The sequence below is a fragment of the Oncorhynchus kisutch genome, linkage group LG1, assembly GCF_002021735.2.
Source record: "Oncorhynchus kisutch isolate 150728-3 linkage group LG1, Okis_V2, whole genome shotgun sequence".
Taxonomy (NCBI): domain Eukaryota; kingdom Metazoa; phylum Chordata; class Actinopteri; order Salmoniformes; family Salmonidae; genus Oncorhynchus; species Oncorhynchus kisutch.
Window position 1 is genome coordinate 57731182 of NC_034174.2, and position 16647 is coordinate 57747828.

The following is a 16647-nucleotide window of genomic DNA, read 5'->3' on the forward strand; positions in this document are numbered from 1 at the left end:
CTAACACCTCCAAAACATCTGCTATGCGCTCAATCTGATTCAATCTTGGGCCTTGTTCCATTCAGTCTCCATATCTGCATCAATGTGTCACCCACAACCAGGCCCTGATCATGCTTTCCAGATTAGGTTTTTACCCTCGACAATATCCCTCGGCAGGCCCTGGCCAAGACGTACATCGCACAAGATGTAGAGCAGCAGGGAGAGAGAAAGAGAGAGGTAGATAAGAGTATGAGCACAGTGAACGAGTGAGGGAGAGCAAAGTTACTTAGGGAAGAAAACAATGGAAAGAAAGATGGACAGACAAGTATTGCGGGTCTAGTCCAACCTAAAGATTCCCTTTTGTACAGGATATCATGTGATATAACTATCCCAGAAACCCAACGTGGGTGGGGGGGTGGGGGAAATAGTAGTTGCACACACTACACAGCCTTTGAAACAAGTCAAGTTTTGCCCATATTGTGTCAAATTACACTGCCAGTCAAAGGGGTCACTGTATTTACCTACACAAGCATTTCACGTTGTTATAAAAACGTAGGCCAGGATTCAATCCGTTTAAAAATTAAAAAGGGAGGCGGTGTGGTGATTGTTCAGTATGCTTTTATTTAATGTTTTTAAAGACACCACAGCTTCATCATAGTCAATCACACACATACTCACAAATACAAAAAAAAGGTATGGTTTCTTATGTTTTATTAAAAGTATTGTATTGGGTACCAATCTACTTTTGTTTTAAAAATCCTAAATGGTTTTGAGATTTTAATTAAAATAGGAGCCAACTTTGAAAAAAAAAAACGTAATGTTTAGTTAATGATGATATTAAAGTTGCATTCATTGTTTCTGGTTTTAATTGAAGGTGTTCATTTTTACTCATCGGGTCACAACTGTCTTATCAGTGGTCATAGATCATAACTCTAATAACAGCGGGACTCAGTCTTTGACACAAAGGTTCATACATCCGTATAAAAAAAAGTTATCAAAACTCCCTTAGAGAGTTAAACTGGCTCAGAAGGCACATCACTGGAATCGCTCTTATTGAAGTGTTCATTCTTTTTTAGAAATTAATCAAAGACATCTGGCTAGCCCGCCCCACATCCCCCCCCAAACAAGAATGTGGTATCATAGTGCAACATTAAGCAGACTGTTAATGACCACATCGTGTGTTCCCTCCATACACAGCGTTCAATATTTGTATTCCTTGGGATGGCAACACAAGTGACATTTCCATAATCTAAAACATGTTATTAGATCAAGTTCAGAGCAACATAATAATAGGCAACATAATTGGGTGTGAAAGCTGTATATTAATATGGTTTCATTGACTACTGTGGCAGCTCAAAACTGTTTCTACAGAGACATTAAACCAATCCTTATAGTTCCAATGCAGTATAAATTCTTGAATAAATTTGACTCTAACTGTGCCCTTTTCCATCCTCACAAAGAAAAATACACGCAGATGTGGTTTTTACACCCTTGCAACACAGGGCTTCTGTCCTTAATGCGGATTCTGTGGTTTACCCCTTCAGTCAAAGGCTCTCAGGTTCTTGAAGGGTTCTTCAGTATAAGGCTAGTTCGGTGCAGCATGCCGACACGTACAGAACAGGGAAGAAACTAAATAAGCTGGCTCAGCGTAAGCCGCTCCGCATACTTTCTATGTTCGTTTTAATGATCTGTCTAAAACGTGCATGTGTGGAGGTTATCCGTCCCTGTTAAAATGTATTTTCAGCCATTTATTATGCTGTTGACATGCAGTGCATGCTCAAATGACATGATTCAAGTTCTTGTTTTGGTCTGAGGACTTCTGTTTGTGGTTTTGGTTGTATGTGTATCTCACAGTGCTAGTTTCAGAGACCAGGGCGCATCACAGGTTTCATGTCCCTCTTTGACGGTCTCTGACCACCACACCCAACACTAATGGCTTCGTCCTGTACACACCACCCTAGCTCATTCTCATCTCTTGTGCAGCTTAATTTTGCCCTCTGTGTCCAGCTTTTGGATAACCTCCGTCTCAAAATCAGCATTGTGCACCCCAGTTTTCCTAAACGCACCAGCGTACTGGTTGTCCTCCCAGTAGTGGTGCCAGTTCCCCTGTTGGTCAGCTCCATAGCCAAACACAGACACCTGGAGAAGGACGGCAATGTTTAGCATTACTAGTGTTATTAGCATTCTGTTTACTTTCAGCCAGGCTGATACTAAAGAGAAGTCCATTTCCACTGAGAATTTACCCCCCCCCCCCCAAATCTGTTTCCACATCTATGTCGCAGCTCAAGTGATTCACTGGGCTATGGCCTCAGTGGACCTGTTCTGACAAGGCGAGGCTAAATATACTTTTCAGCTCGCATTTACATAACAATGGCTTGGTATGAGGTTTTAAATTTTATTTTACCAGGTTAAGTTGACTGAGAACACATTCACAGTTACAGCAACGACCTGGGGAATAGTTACAGGGGAGAGGAGGGTGGATGAATGAGCCAATTGGAAGCTGGGGATGATTAGGTGGTCATGATGTTATGAGGGCCAGATTGGGAATTTAGCCAGGACACCTGGGTTACACAAAGGCAATGTTCCCAATCACTGGGGCATTGGGATATTTTTTTTTTTAGACCAGAGGAGCTAATCACCTTCCACGGTTAACACCATCTCACAAAGTAACTGTGTTGATATTGCAAAGGTTGTTGATTCTGCTCTTCACAAGTCCTCAGTGTCAGCCCTGGTTATGGAAACACAGTTCCCCCCCCAAAAATGACACTAGAGCTTACATTAACATAATCACTGGCGAGACACTGATGCTGCTATGGAAAAACCCCTATTGATGTCAAAGGATACTCACCTCATCGCAGATGTGAAGGGCAAATATAACTGCCAGCATGCCCGTGGAAGGGTATCTGCCATGGCGCTCTGTCCACCGGTCGTGGGTGTACTTAAAGAACGCTGGATTCACCACTATAACCTGCAAACGAGAGGGTGATTAGCTTTAACACACAAATCTAATCAACATTCATTCAATAGTGTTGCCCACCATGATAAGCCTTACCCTGTCCTTGTCAGCCTGTACCCGACCTTTCACCCTCATGTATGTCCTGAAGAAACATGCAGGGAAGACAACTATTTTATTTGACCTTTATTAAACAAGGTGGGTCAGTTGAGAACCAGTTCTCGTTTATAATGACGGCCTAGCCAAGAGGCAAAACATTGTCACGATAAAAACATGAACATTCTAAATATAGACTAAAAGACCATTGTACTTGCCTAGGGAGCAGCAAGAGGAAATGTCCCTCCCTACATTCAGGCTCTGCTTAAAACCTACACCCCAATCTGAGTACTTCGTTCTGCCACCTCTGGTCTCTTGGCCCTTCCACCCCTTCGGGAGGGCAGCTCACACTCACACTGTGATATGTGGTTGTCCCACCTAGCTATCTTAAGATGAATGCACTAACTGTAAGCTGCTCTGGATAAGAGCATCTGCTAAATGGCTAAAATGTCAATGTATAGACAAAGACAACAGTCACATCAAAAACAGACTACGACAAGGTCAAAAAGCTCAACAATGAATTACGCTATCTGTTGTAGTCAGTCAGACCCATACCATGCATTAGTCAGTTGAGTGCTTTGACAAGTGTTGTTGTGGTCGGTAGATGTGTGTTTGTAGTCAGTAATTGTGGTCAGTATTGTGTGGTTGTCGTCAGTAGTTGTACATTTAGGAGTGATGGTGAAAAGCTTGGGATTGGCAAAGAGTGGACCTACGTTTTGATCTCTCCTGTCGAAAGGGCACTGGCCACCCACTGTAGATCGCGGAGTTTAAAGGGCAGCAGAACTAGGTGGACTCCAGGGGCGATGTCCACTGCACTCTCAGGGTACATGAAGTGGTGCGTCGTTCTGTTGCCCACGTCGGCTTCAAACCCTGCTGTTGTGGCTTTATTCATCCTTTACAGTGAAGAGAGAACCATTGTTTCAGTTCACAGGCAGGTCATGAACCAATCTGTGCCGATGTGGCGTGCGAGGCAACAATCAGACACTGAATTAGATTTAACATGGTAGCCCTGCAGATACTGGGATGTAGTGTATGTGTGAATTAATTCCAGACAGTCAGTCAACCAACTGATTTAACTAAGTATAGTCTTAATTGAGCTCATCTGGCATGCCTCTGGTTTCAGGGGATATGGTAATTGGGTCAGGTGGTTTTAAGAGTGTCTGGAACTGAAGCCTGGTCACTGGTTCTTCAGGCTCAGTATGGTCTAATCCTGCCAAGGTGAATGGTTGTGGGTTGTTTGGATCATGGTGGGGTTGTGTAATGCCAACTCCACGCCTTTTAGACTATTGGTGTTAAGGCCATTTTACTGTGGTAATGGCCATGATGTGATAATCATGCTCGTTTGGACTATATATTTGCATAGAAGTAGTTAAGGTTATTTAATGGTTGTTTTGACTGATGGATTGGTTGTGTTGGGTCTAGTGTTGCACGGTATACCGATACGTCGGTGCTTTTTCATACTAGAACATGAAAACCGGTTCGGTACTAAAATTTGTGTTACTTTAGGTACTTCTGTCAAATGTGTCTCATGGATCAAGTCTGTCTACAGCGCACCTAGCCTGCACTGGGAGTCTAGGCTGTATCATGGTAGCTTCTCACTCATGCTGAACCGAAGTTAATACACTTCAATAATGCGACACGGCATCTTAAAACTGTTAACTACTGTTTATAAAACAATGTCCATATAGGCTAGAACACTTTACAATGCAAGATCCCGGTAGCTTCCAGCTCTGTTAGGCCAACTTTTCTTGCTAGCTTACAGCTGAAGCTACTGTAACATCAATACACTACCCTAGTACTTGTGCAAACCATAACGCAAAATGTTGGATTTCAAAGCTGATCGCTACCAAAACATTATTCATTCACTTGGTCTCTAACTTCTCTCCAAAAGACTATCTATTCCCTCAGCGAACTGAAACGGTGTGTGTAGGGCTCTGATGGGCCACTTCCCCTATTGCCTCATGAATGATGTCATTACTGGTTATAGAGACAGTGCACACTTCTTTAAAATAAGCTACTTCTATGCAAATGCTGTTGATCAGTACAATAAATTAAGTCCCAAATAGAAGGGAAACAGATTGCTTGTCAACTGTGCCCCCATGAAATCAGCCAAAATTAGTTCAATGCATGCACACTCCTATTGAATAGGCATTCACCTGTATTGTGAATAGGCCTAGGCTACATCATGATTTACCCTGTTTATCAAGAGATGTATCATTCAAATAAATGATTACCGTTATGTAGTTATTGTTTTTACGAAAGTCAAATTAATTGTATGATTATATAAATGATTAATTAATGCATACATACATTGCTGTCTCTGAAAATGTTTTACATACATCTTTTTGAATGTAATGTTGTTGAATTCAAAACATGCCCAACGATTGAATAGAGCAGTAGCAGAGTTTATCTGTCTGGCTCAAGTGCCAGGATGTGCCTTCTTTTTTTGCCGTGGTATCGAGTATTGTGATGGTATCAAGTATCGGGATACTAAACCTGGCATCGGTATAGAAGTCAAAATTCCAGTATCGTGAAAACACTAGTTAGGTCATACCTTATGACACGGTTATGTGAGTCTATCAAGGAGCCGTATTGAGAGCCGAGCAGGTTTCCTGAATTCCCCACCACTGCACACTTCCTGCACAGTGCTTGTTTGGGTTGGACATCCACGGCAGGGGGAGCGATGACCTGGAACATCTTCTGGATCACGTCATATATCGTCCGCTCATCGGTGGACCGCTGCAAAGCCTGATGGGAATGTTTAAAATTCACTTTAGGTGTGGGGTGACAATGATATCTCACAGGACTAAAGCCTGAGGTCACATTTGGCAAACAAACAAAAACAGGGCAATATATACAGTTGAAGTCGGAAGTTCACATACACTTAGGTTGGAGTCATTAAAACTAGTTTTGCTCCACAAAATTCTTGTTAACAAACTATAGTTTGGGCCTCCCGGGTGGCGCAGTGACCTAGGGCACTGCATCGCAGTGCTAGCTGTGCCACCAGAGACTCTGGGTTCGCGCCAAGGCTCTGTCGCAGCCGGCCGTGACGGGGAGGTCCGTGGGGCGATGCACAATTGGCCTTGCGTCATCCGGGTTAGGGATGGTTTGGCCGGTAGGGATATCCTTGTCTCATCGCGCAATAGCAACCCCTGTGGCGGGCCGGGTGCAGTGCCCGCTAACCAGGTCGCCAGGTGCACGGTGTTTCCTCTGACACATTGGTGCGGCTGGCTTCCGGGTTGGATGCGCGCTGTGTTAAGAAGCATTGCGGCTTGGTTGGGTAGTGTTTCAGAGGACACCTTCGTCTCTCCCGATCCCGTACGGGAGTTGTAGCAATGAGACAAGATAGTAGCTACTAACAATTGGATACCACGAATTTGGGGAGAAAAGGGGGTAAAGAAAAAAAAAATATATATATATACATATATATATAGTTTTGGCAAGTCGGTTAGGACATCTACTTTGTGCATAAACACAAGTAATTTTTCTAAGACGGATTATTTCACTTAGAATTCACTGTATCACAAATCATATGGGTCAGAAGTTTACATACACTAAGTTGACTGTGCCTTTTAAACAGCTTGGAAAATTCCAGAAAATGATGTCATGGCTTTAGAAGCTTCTATGGCAGGGGGCAGCTATGGCAGCTTCTATGGCAGACATCATTTGAGTCAATTGGAAATGTAACTGTGGATGTATTTCAAGGCCTACCTTCAAACTCAGTGCCTCTTTGCTTGACATCATGGGAAAATCAAAAGAAATCAGCCAAGACCTCTAAAAATTGTAGACGTCTACAAGTCTGGTTCATCCTTGGGAGCAATTTCCAAATGCCTGAAGGTACCGTGTTCATCTGTACAAACAATAGTACGCAAGTATAAACACCATGGGAGCACACAGGCGTCATACCGCTTCGGAAGGTATGGAAGGTAACAGCAAAGGACCTTGTGAAGATGCTGGAGGAAACAGGTACAACAGTATCTATATCCACAGTAAAACGAGTCCTATATCGACATAACTTGAAAGGCTGATCTGCAAGGAAGAAGCCACTGCTCCAAAACCGCCATAAAAAAGCCAGACTACGGTTTGCAACTGCACATGGAGACAAAGATCGTACTTTTTGGAGAAATGTCCTCTGGTCTGATGAATTGTGAAAAACTGAGTTTAAATGTATTTGGCTAAGGTGTATGTAAACTTCCGACTTCAACTGTACACTGGCATGGCATTCTTATCAGACCAACTATGGCAACACAGTGTGTGTATGTCCTGACCACTGCTTTTCAGTGCCACGGGAGCCATCACAATGCCAAGCTTATTTTAGTGTTGCTTTCGAAACCTTGAATGCCTCAAATTATCTTTAAATAAAACATATTGAAACATGCTCAGACTGGCTTATGGATGGCGAGTTCTCCTTTCTTTGCTCAGTCCCTTCAGGGAGTTTCTTTTGGAAAGTAATCACCCTGACGATTACAGTGCATGGAATCCACCGCAGTAGGTTTTAATGACATTTGGCCATGGAATGATGGTAGTAACAGAGCACATTTAGTTTTCACTGTGCAGCACAGAGGCTGTCTTTTCCAGATGTACTGGAAGTTTGCCACAGAAGAAAATGTTGACTTCAAACATTGATATTTGCAGCATGCTTGAGAGATAAGAGTAGGACTACTAAGTCCCTCATAGGAATAAAATGATAACAGATGAGTATGTCTGGGAATACACACATTTCTCATGCATGTCAGCAAATTTCTGCTGGCCACATGTCTTGATTTTTTTCAAATGACTGATTATTGAATGGTGGTGAACTGGACAAGCAGTGTGTAACGGATGTGAAATGGCTAGCTAAGTTAGCGGTGGTGCGCGCTAAATAGCGTTTCAATCGGTGACGTCACTTGCTCTGAGACCTTGAAGTAGTGGTTCCCCTTGCTCTGCAAGGGCCGCGGCTTTTGTGGAGCGATGCTTCATGGGTGACTGTTGTTGATGTGTGCAGAGGGTCCCTGGTTCGCACCCGGGTATGGGCGAGGGGACGGTCTAAAGTTATACTGTTACAAGTGCAATAGAGATTTTCTCTAGTCTTGCATATTTTTTTATACTGAATTTAAATCAGATCTTCAACCAAAACCTAATATTAAATAAAGGGAAACTGAGTGAACAAATAACAAAATGTTGATGCTTATTTCATTCATTTAATAAACAACACCCAATGCCACTGTGCGAAAAGTAAGAGAGTACCACAGTATGTGTCATAATACCCATAAAACTTGGCGGTCAAATAATGAATAAATGAGATACATTTCTTTAAATTGAAAATGCTGTGAGCGGTATTGTGCAAGTTTTAAATTGACACAAAACCTGTTAACAAAGGTGTCAGCGAAAGATGACGTGCAGGAGTTTGCAGGGATTTGTGGTCTTGCATGATGTCTACTTTGATGCTTATTAGAGCACATTGATAAAAGTCACCTTGTCCGAGACAGATAAACAGGGTAAACATACACAAAATTCTAAAATTCCCGATGGGAAAAATGAATGGTGGAAAAACGATTGGAACCATTTCCCTGTTTGACCGCTAGGTTTAATGGGTATTATGACACCTCCACTGTTGTTGGTCTCTATAGCCCCCTTGCTCTCAATAACTGGTTAGCTGCAATGACTGTAACGAAACGCTTCCTGTAGTTCAGTCTTTCACATCGCTGTGGAAGAAATTTTGCCCACTCAGCGACATTTGTGGGTTTTCGAGCATGAACAGCTCGTTTCAGGTCCTGCCACAACATTTCAATTGGGTTTAGGTCTGGACTTTGACTAGTTAATTCCAAAACGTAAAATTGCTTTTCAGGCTTTCTGTAGACGCACTTGTGTGTTTTGGATCATTGTCTTGCTGCATGACCCAGCTGCACTTCACAGTGGCTACCCGTCTTTCAATGCTGTTTTGAGCAACACACTTTTAGGTAAAAAATAAAATAAAATAATAATTGAGTTAATAACACTGGCAGGTGTACAGTGTTTCCTCCGACACATTGGTGCAGCTGGCTTCCGGGTTAAGTGGGCACTGTGTCAAGAAGAAATGCGGCTTGGCTGAGTTGTGTTTCGGAGGACGCACGGCTCTCGACCCTCGCCACTCCTGAGTCCGTACGGGAGTTGCAGCGATGAGACAAGACTAACTACCAATTGGATACCACGAAAATTGGGGAGAAAAAAGGGGTAAAAAAAATTGTGCCCATCCAAGAAGGCTCAAAGTCATTGGCCACAGAATTACATCAAATCACATTATATTTACAGTAGCTTTGATTGGACTGATCATGTCAACATTTACTTTCAAAGTCTTAGCTAGCAGTCATCATCAGTTGTCATCAAGTTGACAATCTACTGGCAAATCCTTTTGAAATCCTTGTCATATGAAGAGAAAAAATGACGAGAAATTATAGATAAAACGTATCGGTGCTCATTGGCCATTGTACATAAAGATTACACAACAAGTTGGCAATCGCAAATTCAACAATGAGCCATTTGGAAGGAATCCGTGGCTAACTGCAAGCGTTACAAAGAAACCACTAACATTAGCCTGCTATTCAATGGAGTGGTTGTGTTCCCCCACCCCAAGTTCCCACCATAAATTCAGAGAATGCCAGACTTTGATGACAAAATTTGCGCACAAAGGACCGCTGCGCCACCTTCTCAAGGTGAGTCCAAAAATGTATTGTATGTTGCTCCATAAATTATGTAATATGCAAGGGAGAAATCTATTCTGTAGCTAAGAAAGTAATACTAAGTATATATTGTGTAGTAAGCTGTTAGAAGCCCATGTGCCTCACCCTAATAATTTGGTCTATTTTCACCAACGCGGTATTGTAAACACATCGTTCGTGGCTCGGTTTGTGCTTGTTTGGCTACAGCTTTGACAGTGCTACTGATAGTATTGGTGGTGCTTGGCTTGCAAGTGCAAATTCAGCATGCACAACATTCTATAATATAATTGTGTTATTTGATGTGTCAAATTAAAAGCGTATTTAACGTGTCAAATAGTGTTATATGACGTGTATCTTTTTTGACACGCAAAGACCCAAACGGCGTTCAATGTACCTCACCCTAATAATTTGGTCTATTTTCACCTCTTAAATTTCACCTACTGTTCTAACTTGGTGGTGCACAAATAGCCTATAACCTGTTTAGAGAAATGTAATCATTGAATATTGTAAGAGCTTTCATTGTCTGTTTATATGTCCCATTTATTTATCCTACGGTTCTAACTTGTACAGGGAGTAAACTGTAAGAACGGCCCATGTTCTGAATTCTGTCGCTGTACATTTCAAAAGTGCTGAACAAATAGTTATTGACTATGTCCGTCGTCGCTTGCTCATTGTCTTAAATCGAAATGACGGATTTTTGATTGACGTCCCCTTATGCCATAGTTTGTACATCTCAATTGTCAGTAGAAATCACATTTGTTTAAGCAAGTCTGTCATTTCAGCTATGTTTTTTTTAAAGGCATTAAATTTGGCTGAATTAACTGTTTCGATGCCAGACAAGGCTCAGATGAAAGCCAGGTGTAGCAGTGGTAAGGTGTTGAGACTGCTGTTGGGACAGTTTTATGTAGGCCCTACAGTTTGTGGGCACCATTTGTCACCGTTATTGTGCAATTAATGTATTGTTTAGTGTTGTGTAGTGGCTTTGCTAGCATGCATCCCACATTTTTTGTTTGTTTGCCCCACCAAGATTTACATGCTAAAATCGCCACTGGCACTTCAGCTCATGGACGGATGGACAGACATTCTCCTGTAAATTATTTGATACAGAGCAGAATTCATGGTTCCTTCAACGATGGCAAGTTGTCCAGGTCCTGAGGCAGCAAAGCATTCCCAAACCATCCCACTACCACCACCAATTTCATCCACAGCAATGTGCGGGACTGATCAACAACTACAGGAAGCGTTTGGTTGCAGTCATTGCAGTTAAAGGTGGTACAACCAGTTGAGTGTAAAGGGGGAAATTATTTTTTCACACCGGATCTTGGGTGATGCATAACACTGTGTATTAAATAAATGTAATTAGTATTGTGTTATTTGTTCATTCGTGTTCCCATGATCTAATATCTAGAGGGTAGCAGCAGTGTCAGGGGGGGAGGAGGCATCGCAAATAGTCTGGGTAGCCATTTGATTAGGTGTTCAGGGGGTTCATGGCTTGGGGGTAGAAGCTGTTTTACAAGCCTCTTGGACCTAGACTTGGCGCTCCGGTACCGCTTGTCATGCAGTAGGAGAGAGAACAGTCTATGACTAGGGTGGCTGGAGTCTTTGACCATTTTTAGGGCCTTCCTCTGACACCGCATGGTATAGAGGTCCTGGATGGCAGGAAGCTTGTCCCCAGTGATGTACTGGGCCGTACGCACTACCCTCTGTAGTGCCTTGCAGTCGGAGGCCGAGCAGTTGCCATACCAGGCAGTGATGCAATCAGTCAGGCTGCTCTCGATGGTGCAGCTGTAGAACCGTTTGAGGATCTGAGGACCCATGCCAAATCTTTTCAGTCTCCTGAGGGGGAATAGGTTTTGTCATGCACTCTTCACGACTGTTAGTTTGTTGGTGATGTGGACACCAAGGAACTTGAAGCCCCATCAATGAGAATGGGGGTGTGCTCTGTCCTCCTTTTCCTGTAGTCCACAATCCTCTCCTTTGTCTTGACCACGTTGAGGGAGAGGTTGTTGTCCTGGCACCACATGGCCCGGTCTCTGACCTCCTCCCTATAGGCTCTCATCGTTGTCGGTGATCATCGGCAAACTTAATGATGGTGTTGGAGTCGTGCCTGGCCGTGCAGTCATGAGTGAACAGGGAGTACAGGAGGGGACTGAGCATGCACCCTGAGGGGCCCCTGTGTTGAGGATCAGCGTGGCGAATGTGTTGTGACCTACCCTTACCACCTTGGGGCGGCCCGTCAGGAAGTCCAGGATTCAGTTGCAGAGGGCGGTGTTTACTCCCAGGGTCCTTAGCTTATTGATGCGCTTTGAGGGCACTATGGTGTTGAACGCTGAGCTGTAGTTAATGAATAGCATTCTCATACAGGTGTTCCTTTTGTCCAGGTGGGAAAGGGCAGTGTGGAGTGCAATAAAGATTGCATCATCTGTGGATCTGTTGGGGCGGTATGCAAATTGGTCTCTGGGATAATGGTGTTGATGTGAGCCATGTCCAGCCTTTCAAAGCACTTCATGGCTACAGACGTGAGTGCTGAGGGTCGGTAGTGGTTTAGGAAGGTTACCTTAGTGTTCATGGGCAGCACTGCCTGGTATGGTGGTCTGCTTAAAACATGTTGGTATTACATACTCGGAGAGGGAGAGTTTGAAAATGTCAGTGAAGACACTTGCCAGTTGGTCAGCGCATGTCCTGGCAATCCGTCTGGCCCTGCAGCCTTGTGAATGTTGAGCTGTTTACAGGTCTTACTCACATCGGCTGCGGAGAGTGTGATCATACAGTCTTCTAGAACAGCTGATGCTCTCATGCATGTTTCAGTGTAATTGCCTCGAAGTGAGCATAGAAGTATTTCAGCTCGTCTAGTAGGCTCGTGTGACTGCGCCACTCTCGGCTGTGCTTCCCACTCTTTGAAAGCGGCAGCTATTGCCTTTAGCTCGGTGTGGATGTTGCCTATAATCCATAGCTTCTGGTTGGGGTATGTACTGTGTCACTGTGGGGACGACGTCATCGATGCACTTATTGATGAAGCCAATGACAGATGTGGTGTACTCCTCAATGCCATCGGAGGAATCCTGGGAACATATTCCAATCTGTGCTAGCAAAACAGTCCTGTAGCTTAGCATCTGCTTTAACTGACCACTTTTTATTGATCTAGTCACGGGTGGTTCCTGTTTTAATTTTTGCTTATACGCAGGAATCAGGAGGATAGAATTCTGGTCAGATTTGACAAATGGAGGACGAGGGAGAGCTTTGTATGCGTCTCTGTATGTGGAGTAAAGGTGTTTTTTCCCCCCCTCTAGTTACACATTTAACATGCTGATAGAAATTTGGTAAAATGGATTTAAGTTTCCCTGCATTAAAGTTTCCCGGCTACTAGGAGTGCCGCCTCTGGGTGAGCGTTTTCTTTTTTGCTTATTGGCGGAATACATCTCATTCTATGCTGTCTTAGTGCCATCTTCTGACTGTGGTGGTATGTAAACAGATACAAAGAATACAGATTAAAACTCTCTAGGTAGGTAGTGTGGTCTACAGCTTATCTTGAGATACTCTACCTCAGGCGAGCAATAGCTCGAAACTTCCTTAGATATCGTGCACTAGCTGTTATTTACAAAAATACATAGTCCGCAACCCCTTGTCTAACCATCACTCATCCTGTGGGTGCAGTGTATAACCAGCCAGCTGTATGTTGATATTGTCGTCATTCAGCCACGTCTCCGTGAAGCATAAGATATTACAGTATTGAATGTCCCGTTGTTAGTTTAATCTTCCACGTAGGTCATCTATTTTATTGTCCAAGATTGCATGTTTACTAGCAGAATGGAATGAAGTGGGGGTTTATTCGATCGCTTACGAACATTATGTACAAAATAGGTATTTTTTTTAATTTACAAACAACGCAAATAAACTAACAAAGAAACACACTCGGTTGGATTCCATCTTACCATTTTGTCATCACCAGACTGACTTTAGTTGCAGTATAACATTAGCTAGCTAGCTAAGATTGAGGGGAGACCTCCAGATTTTAGCTAGCTAACATTAGCATATCTTGCTATTTTTGATGAACTTTGCTAGCTAATGACAACATTGCCATCTGTCTAAAGTAAATTTGACAACATGATGATGCTGGTAAAGATGTTTCCTACGAAATATTAGCAATGTCATAGTATTCCCAAGCCCCTATAATGTAATTTAGACTAAACAGTCATTAGCCCTGTTTAAAGTCATTAGCCCCCGTTCCACATTAGAGCATCAATATGGCTGCGGCGTCTTTAGAACGTTGATAACAAAGACAACGACCCATAAATAGTGATACAAATGTATTACATTGTACTGATGTACTAATATTAATGTACTGGACAAATATTGTTTGGGAAAGTGACAGATTCATTCATATTTTTGCTTCATTTGTCATAGAATTTTTTGCTGTATAATCCTACACCTTTGACAATAAGTTGACCGTTTTTGGCCACATACAGTATATAACCACACTATTTGGCCCCTCTCATCAATAATAAACGTCTTACCAGCCACCACTTCAGGGCCAGGGGGTCCATGTTGTTGTCTCTGTCTGTGAGAAAGGGCTGCTGCTGGGGGTCATAGTGCTGAGCGAACCACTCCGAGACCTCCATGTCTGCTATGCAGGACGGACACCCACATATCCTGTCCGGGCTGGGCACCGTGGCACTCGGTGGAGCCCATGTTCGGTTAACAGCGAGCCCATGCACAGTCCTGGAGGTGGCATGGGTCTCCATCAAAGTCAAAGACAGGATGTTGTTCTTCTGAATGGTGTGGGTGGCAATCATGACAAAGAGGATCCCACCAAACAGAGCAAACAGGCACAATTTCCTCTTGGAGAGCATGACTGGACTGTTTGAGCCAGTGCCCTGGGTAAAAGGCAACCTAGACAACCTCAAATTAAAGCAGGAAGCAGTGTTGATTTCTTGGCACCACTGCTCTGTGAATATACTTTGTCAGTGGAGTCGAGGGTAAGAACCAGACACATTCAGCAAATATATCAGGAATCTCCCTGTTTTTCCAGCCAGAGGGAAGGTACACTTCTTAAAATTACTGGCAAGTTATACATGTAACAAACATGCAGAATAATTAGTTGATACCAGAGTTTATAAAGGAAAGAGGGGGTTTGCTGGATTGTGACCTTGGCCTAATGTGTCCTATTTGGCCATGCTGGTTTGCCAAAGGAAGAGGAGAGTAAAGTTTGAGTAAAAGACTTGACCGAATACTTTTGTCTGCCGCTTAAGAAGAGACACTGCCTTGCCCTGCTCAAGGCGATCGGCGAGGAAATTAAAAAGAGGAAGGTTAAAAATAGAGCCTTCGGTTTCCAAACACCCTGTCCAGACCAAAGGCGGCCCCTCATTGGTTCAACCTCATGTTTCTCTCCAGAGCTCTGGTCTGCATGCGCTGCACAGCTTCCTGCTCCTAGAAGACAAACACATACAGATATCAGCATCTGAAAAAAAGAAAAGAAAGTCAAACCAAGATGCTTAGGAAATAAATAAGACGGGGAGAGAAATCAATTACTCCAACAATCACATACTGAACACTCACCGCAGCCTTTGATTAAACTCCCCATCCATGCAGGGCTCAATACATAATCTTGAAAACATCAATCAAACTCATACTGTGTGGATGGCCATACTGTTGTTAGAACCTTTCTCCTGTTGTGGCACAGAAAGATGAAGCCTCTTTCTTCACGTTGAATTCTCAGAGCACAACACGATCATCTATGGAGAGGAAAGCAAGAACAACTTGCCTCTCCGCAGGCAGTAGAAACTCAATGACTAAGCCGGAGTGTCCGCTCTGCACACACGTTCATGAATAAAGTCACACGCTGGCTCTGCATTAATGCAACTCCTACAGATACACTGCCTGCATAAACTGTAGCTACAGCTGTCAGGAAACACAAATAGAAACCTTCTTGCCTTTGTTAAGAGACCATTAACCATTAAGCAAGGCTTTCAAATTGATGCATGTCAAACATACCAACTCCCGTGGCTCCCATCCAGTGGCTTTGAATCAATACTGAGCCCCCCCTTTGGGGCCAGACTCAGTGGTACCAGGGATGCAGAATCACTTGCATTGCAATAAGCCAGCCTGCTGACTTCCCTCACTGGGCTGCTGCTGCCTCTGGGTTCAGACCAAGTTCTGAGCCTAATTTGGAAGTTGACTTTGCCAGGGCAGCCTGTGCCAGAGGCGTCAGCAGCCTTCTCCAATACTCATAGACGTCTAGGTTGTTTCACAAGTTTGAACATCACATTATGGCAGTTTAGCACAGTACAGGACAGTAGTATTATTCAGTAGAGAAGAGTACAGTAGAGTACAGTACTAAACAGTAGAGTCAAATTCAGTAGACTACAGTACATTAGAGTAAAGTAGGGGACAATACAGTACACTAATTTACATTTCCTTATTCTACTATGTACTCTAATGTACTTTGCTGTGCTCGACTGTACTGTGCAAATCTAAACCAAATATAGACGTCCATGTTTGGGCCAAATATAGGCCGATCTGGACCGGATGTCTGTGGACGTTGAAAATCAATGCCGGTGTGGACTGTACCGAAAAAAATGGCTGGTCCGGACCAAAAAAAGTCGCTGCCGTCGGTAAATGCTTAGTGGGTTAGGAATATCTCATTTCAAAGGCCATCATAAATGATAATTCTTCACGTTTTACCAGTGAAATGTCCATGTCAATCCTTTGATCTCAATCAGTTGCATGGGAATATGCATTTAGATCTTAAATTACTGTTTTGTGAGTGAATAAATGCAGATTGTGTTACACTATAAGCCTATCTTTGTAAGCCTACTTTGTTTCAATCATCGCATATATCCTGCCTATTGGTGAGCACTGTTCAGTTTTGGCCGCATGAGAAAAACATTGACAGCTTCAGATAAGAAATGACTGAGGATTCTTTGGTGTAACATATTAGAGGCC

General features: G+C 43.2%; 1 protein-coding gene across 2 annotated transcripts in view; it reads right to left on the bottom strand.

Annotated features, from left to right (window-relative positions):
* Nucleotides 1-577: 577 nt before the first annotated feature.
* The window catches only part of LOC109890839 (CMP-N-acetylneuraminate-beta-galactosamide-alpha-2,3-sialyltransferase 2), a 35121-nt gene continuing 19051 nt past the window's right edge, over nt 578-16647 (bottom strand). The window contains exons 2-7 of one of the 2 annotated variants that reach the window (XM_020482907.2): nt 14220-15132; nt 5583-5776; nt 3742-3921; nt 3032-3077; nt 2828-2947; nt 578-2118 (exon numbers count right to left, since the gene is read on the bottom strand). In XM_020482907.2, coding sequence (XP_020338496.1) covers nt 1948-2118; nt 2828-2947; nt 3032-3077; nt 3742-3921; nt 5583-5776; nt 14220-14555 — 1047 coding nt within the window. In that variant the 5' untranslated portion in view covers nt 14556-15132 and the 3' untranslated portion in view covers nt 578-1947. Of the gene's footprint in view, nt 2119-2827; nt 2948-3031; nt 3078-3741; nt 3922-5582; nt 5777-14219; nt 15164-16647 lie in introns of both variants that reach the window. The other variant, XM_020482916.2, reaches the window with a different exon arrangement.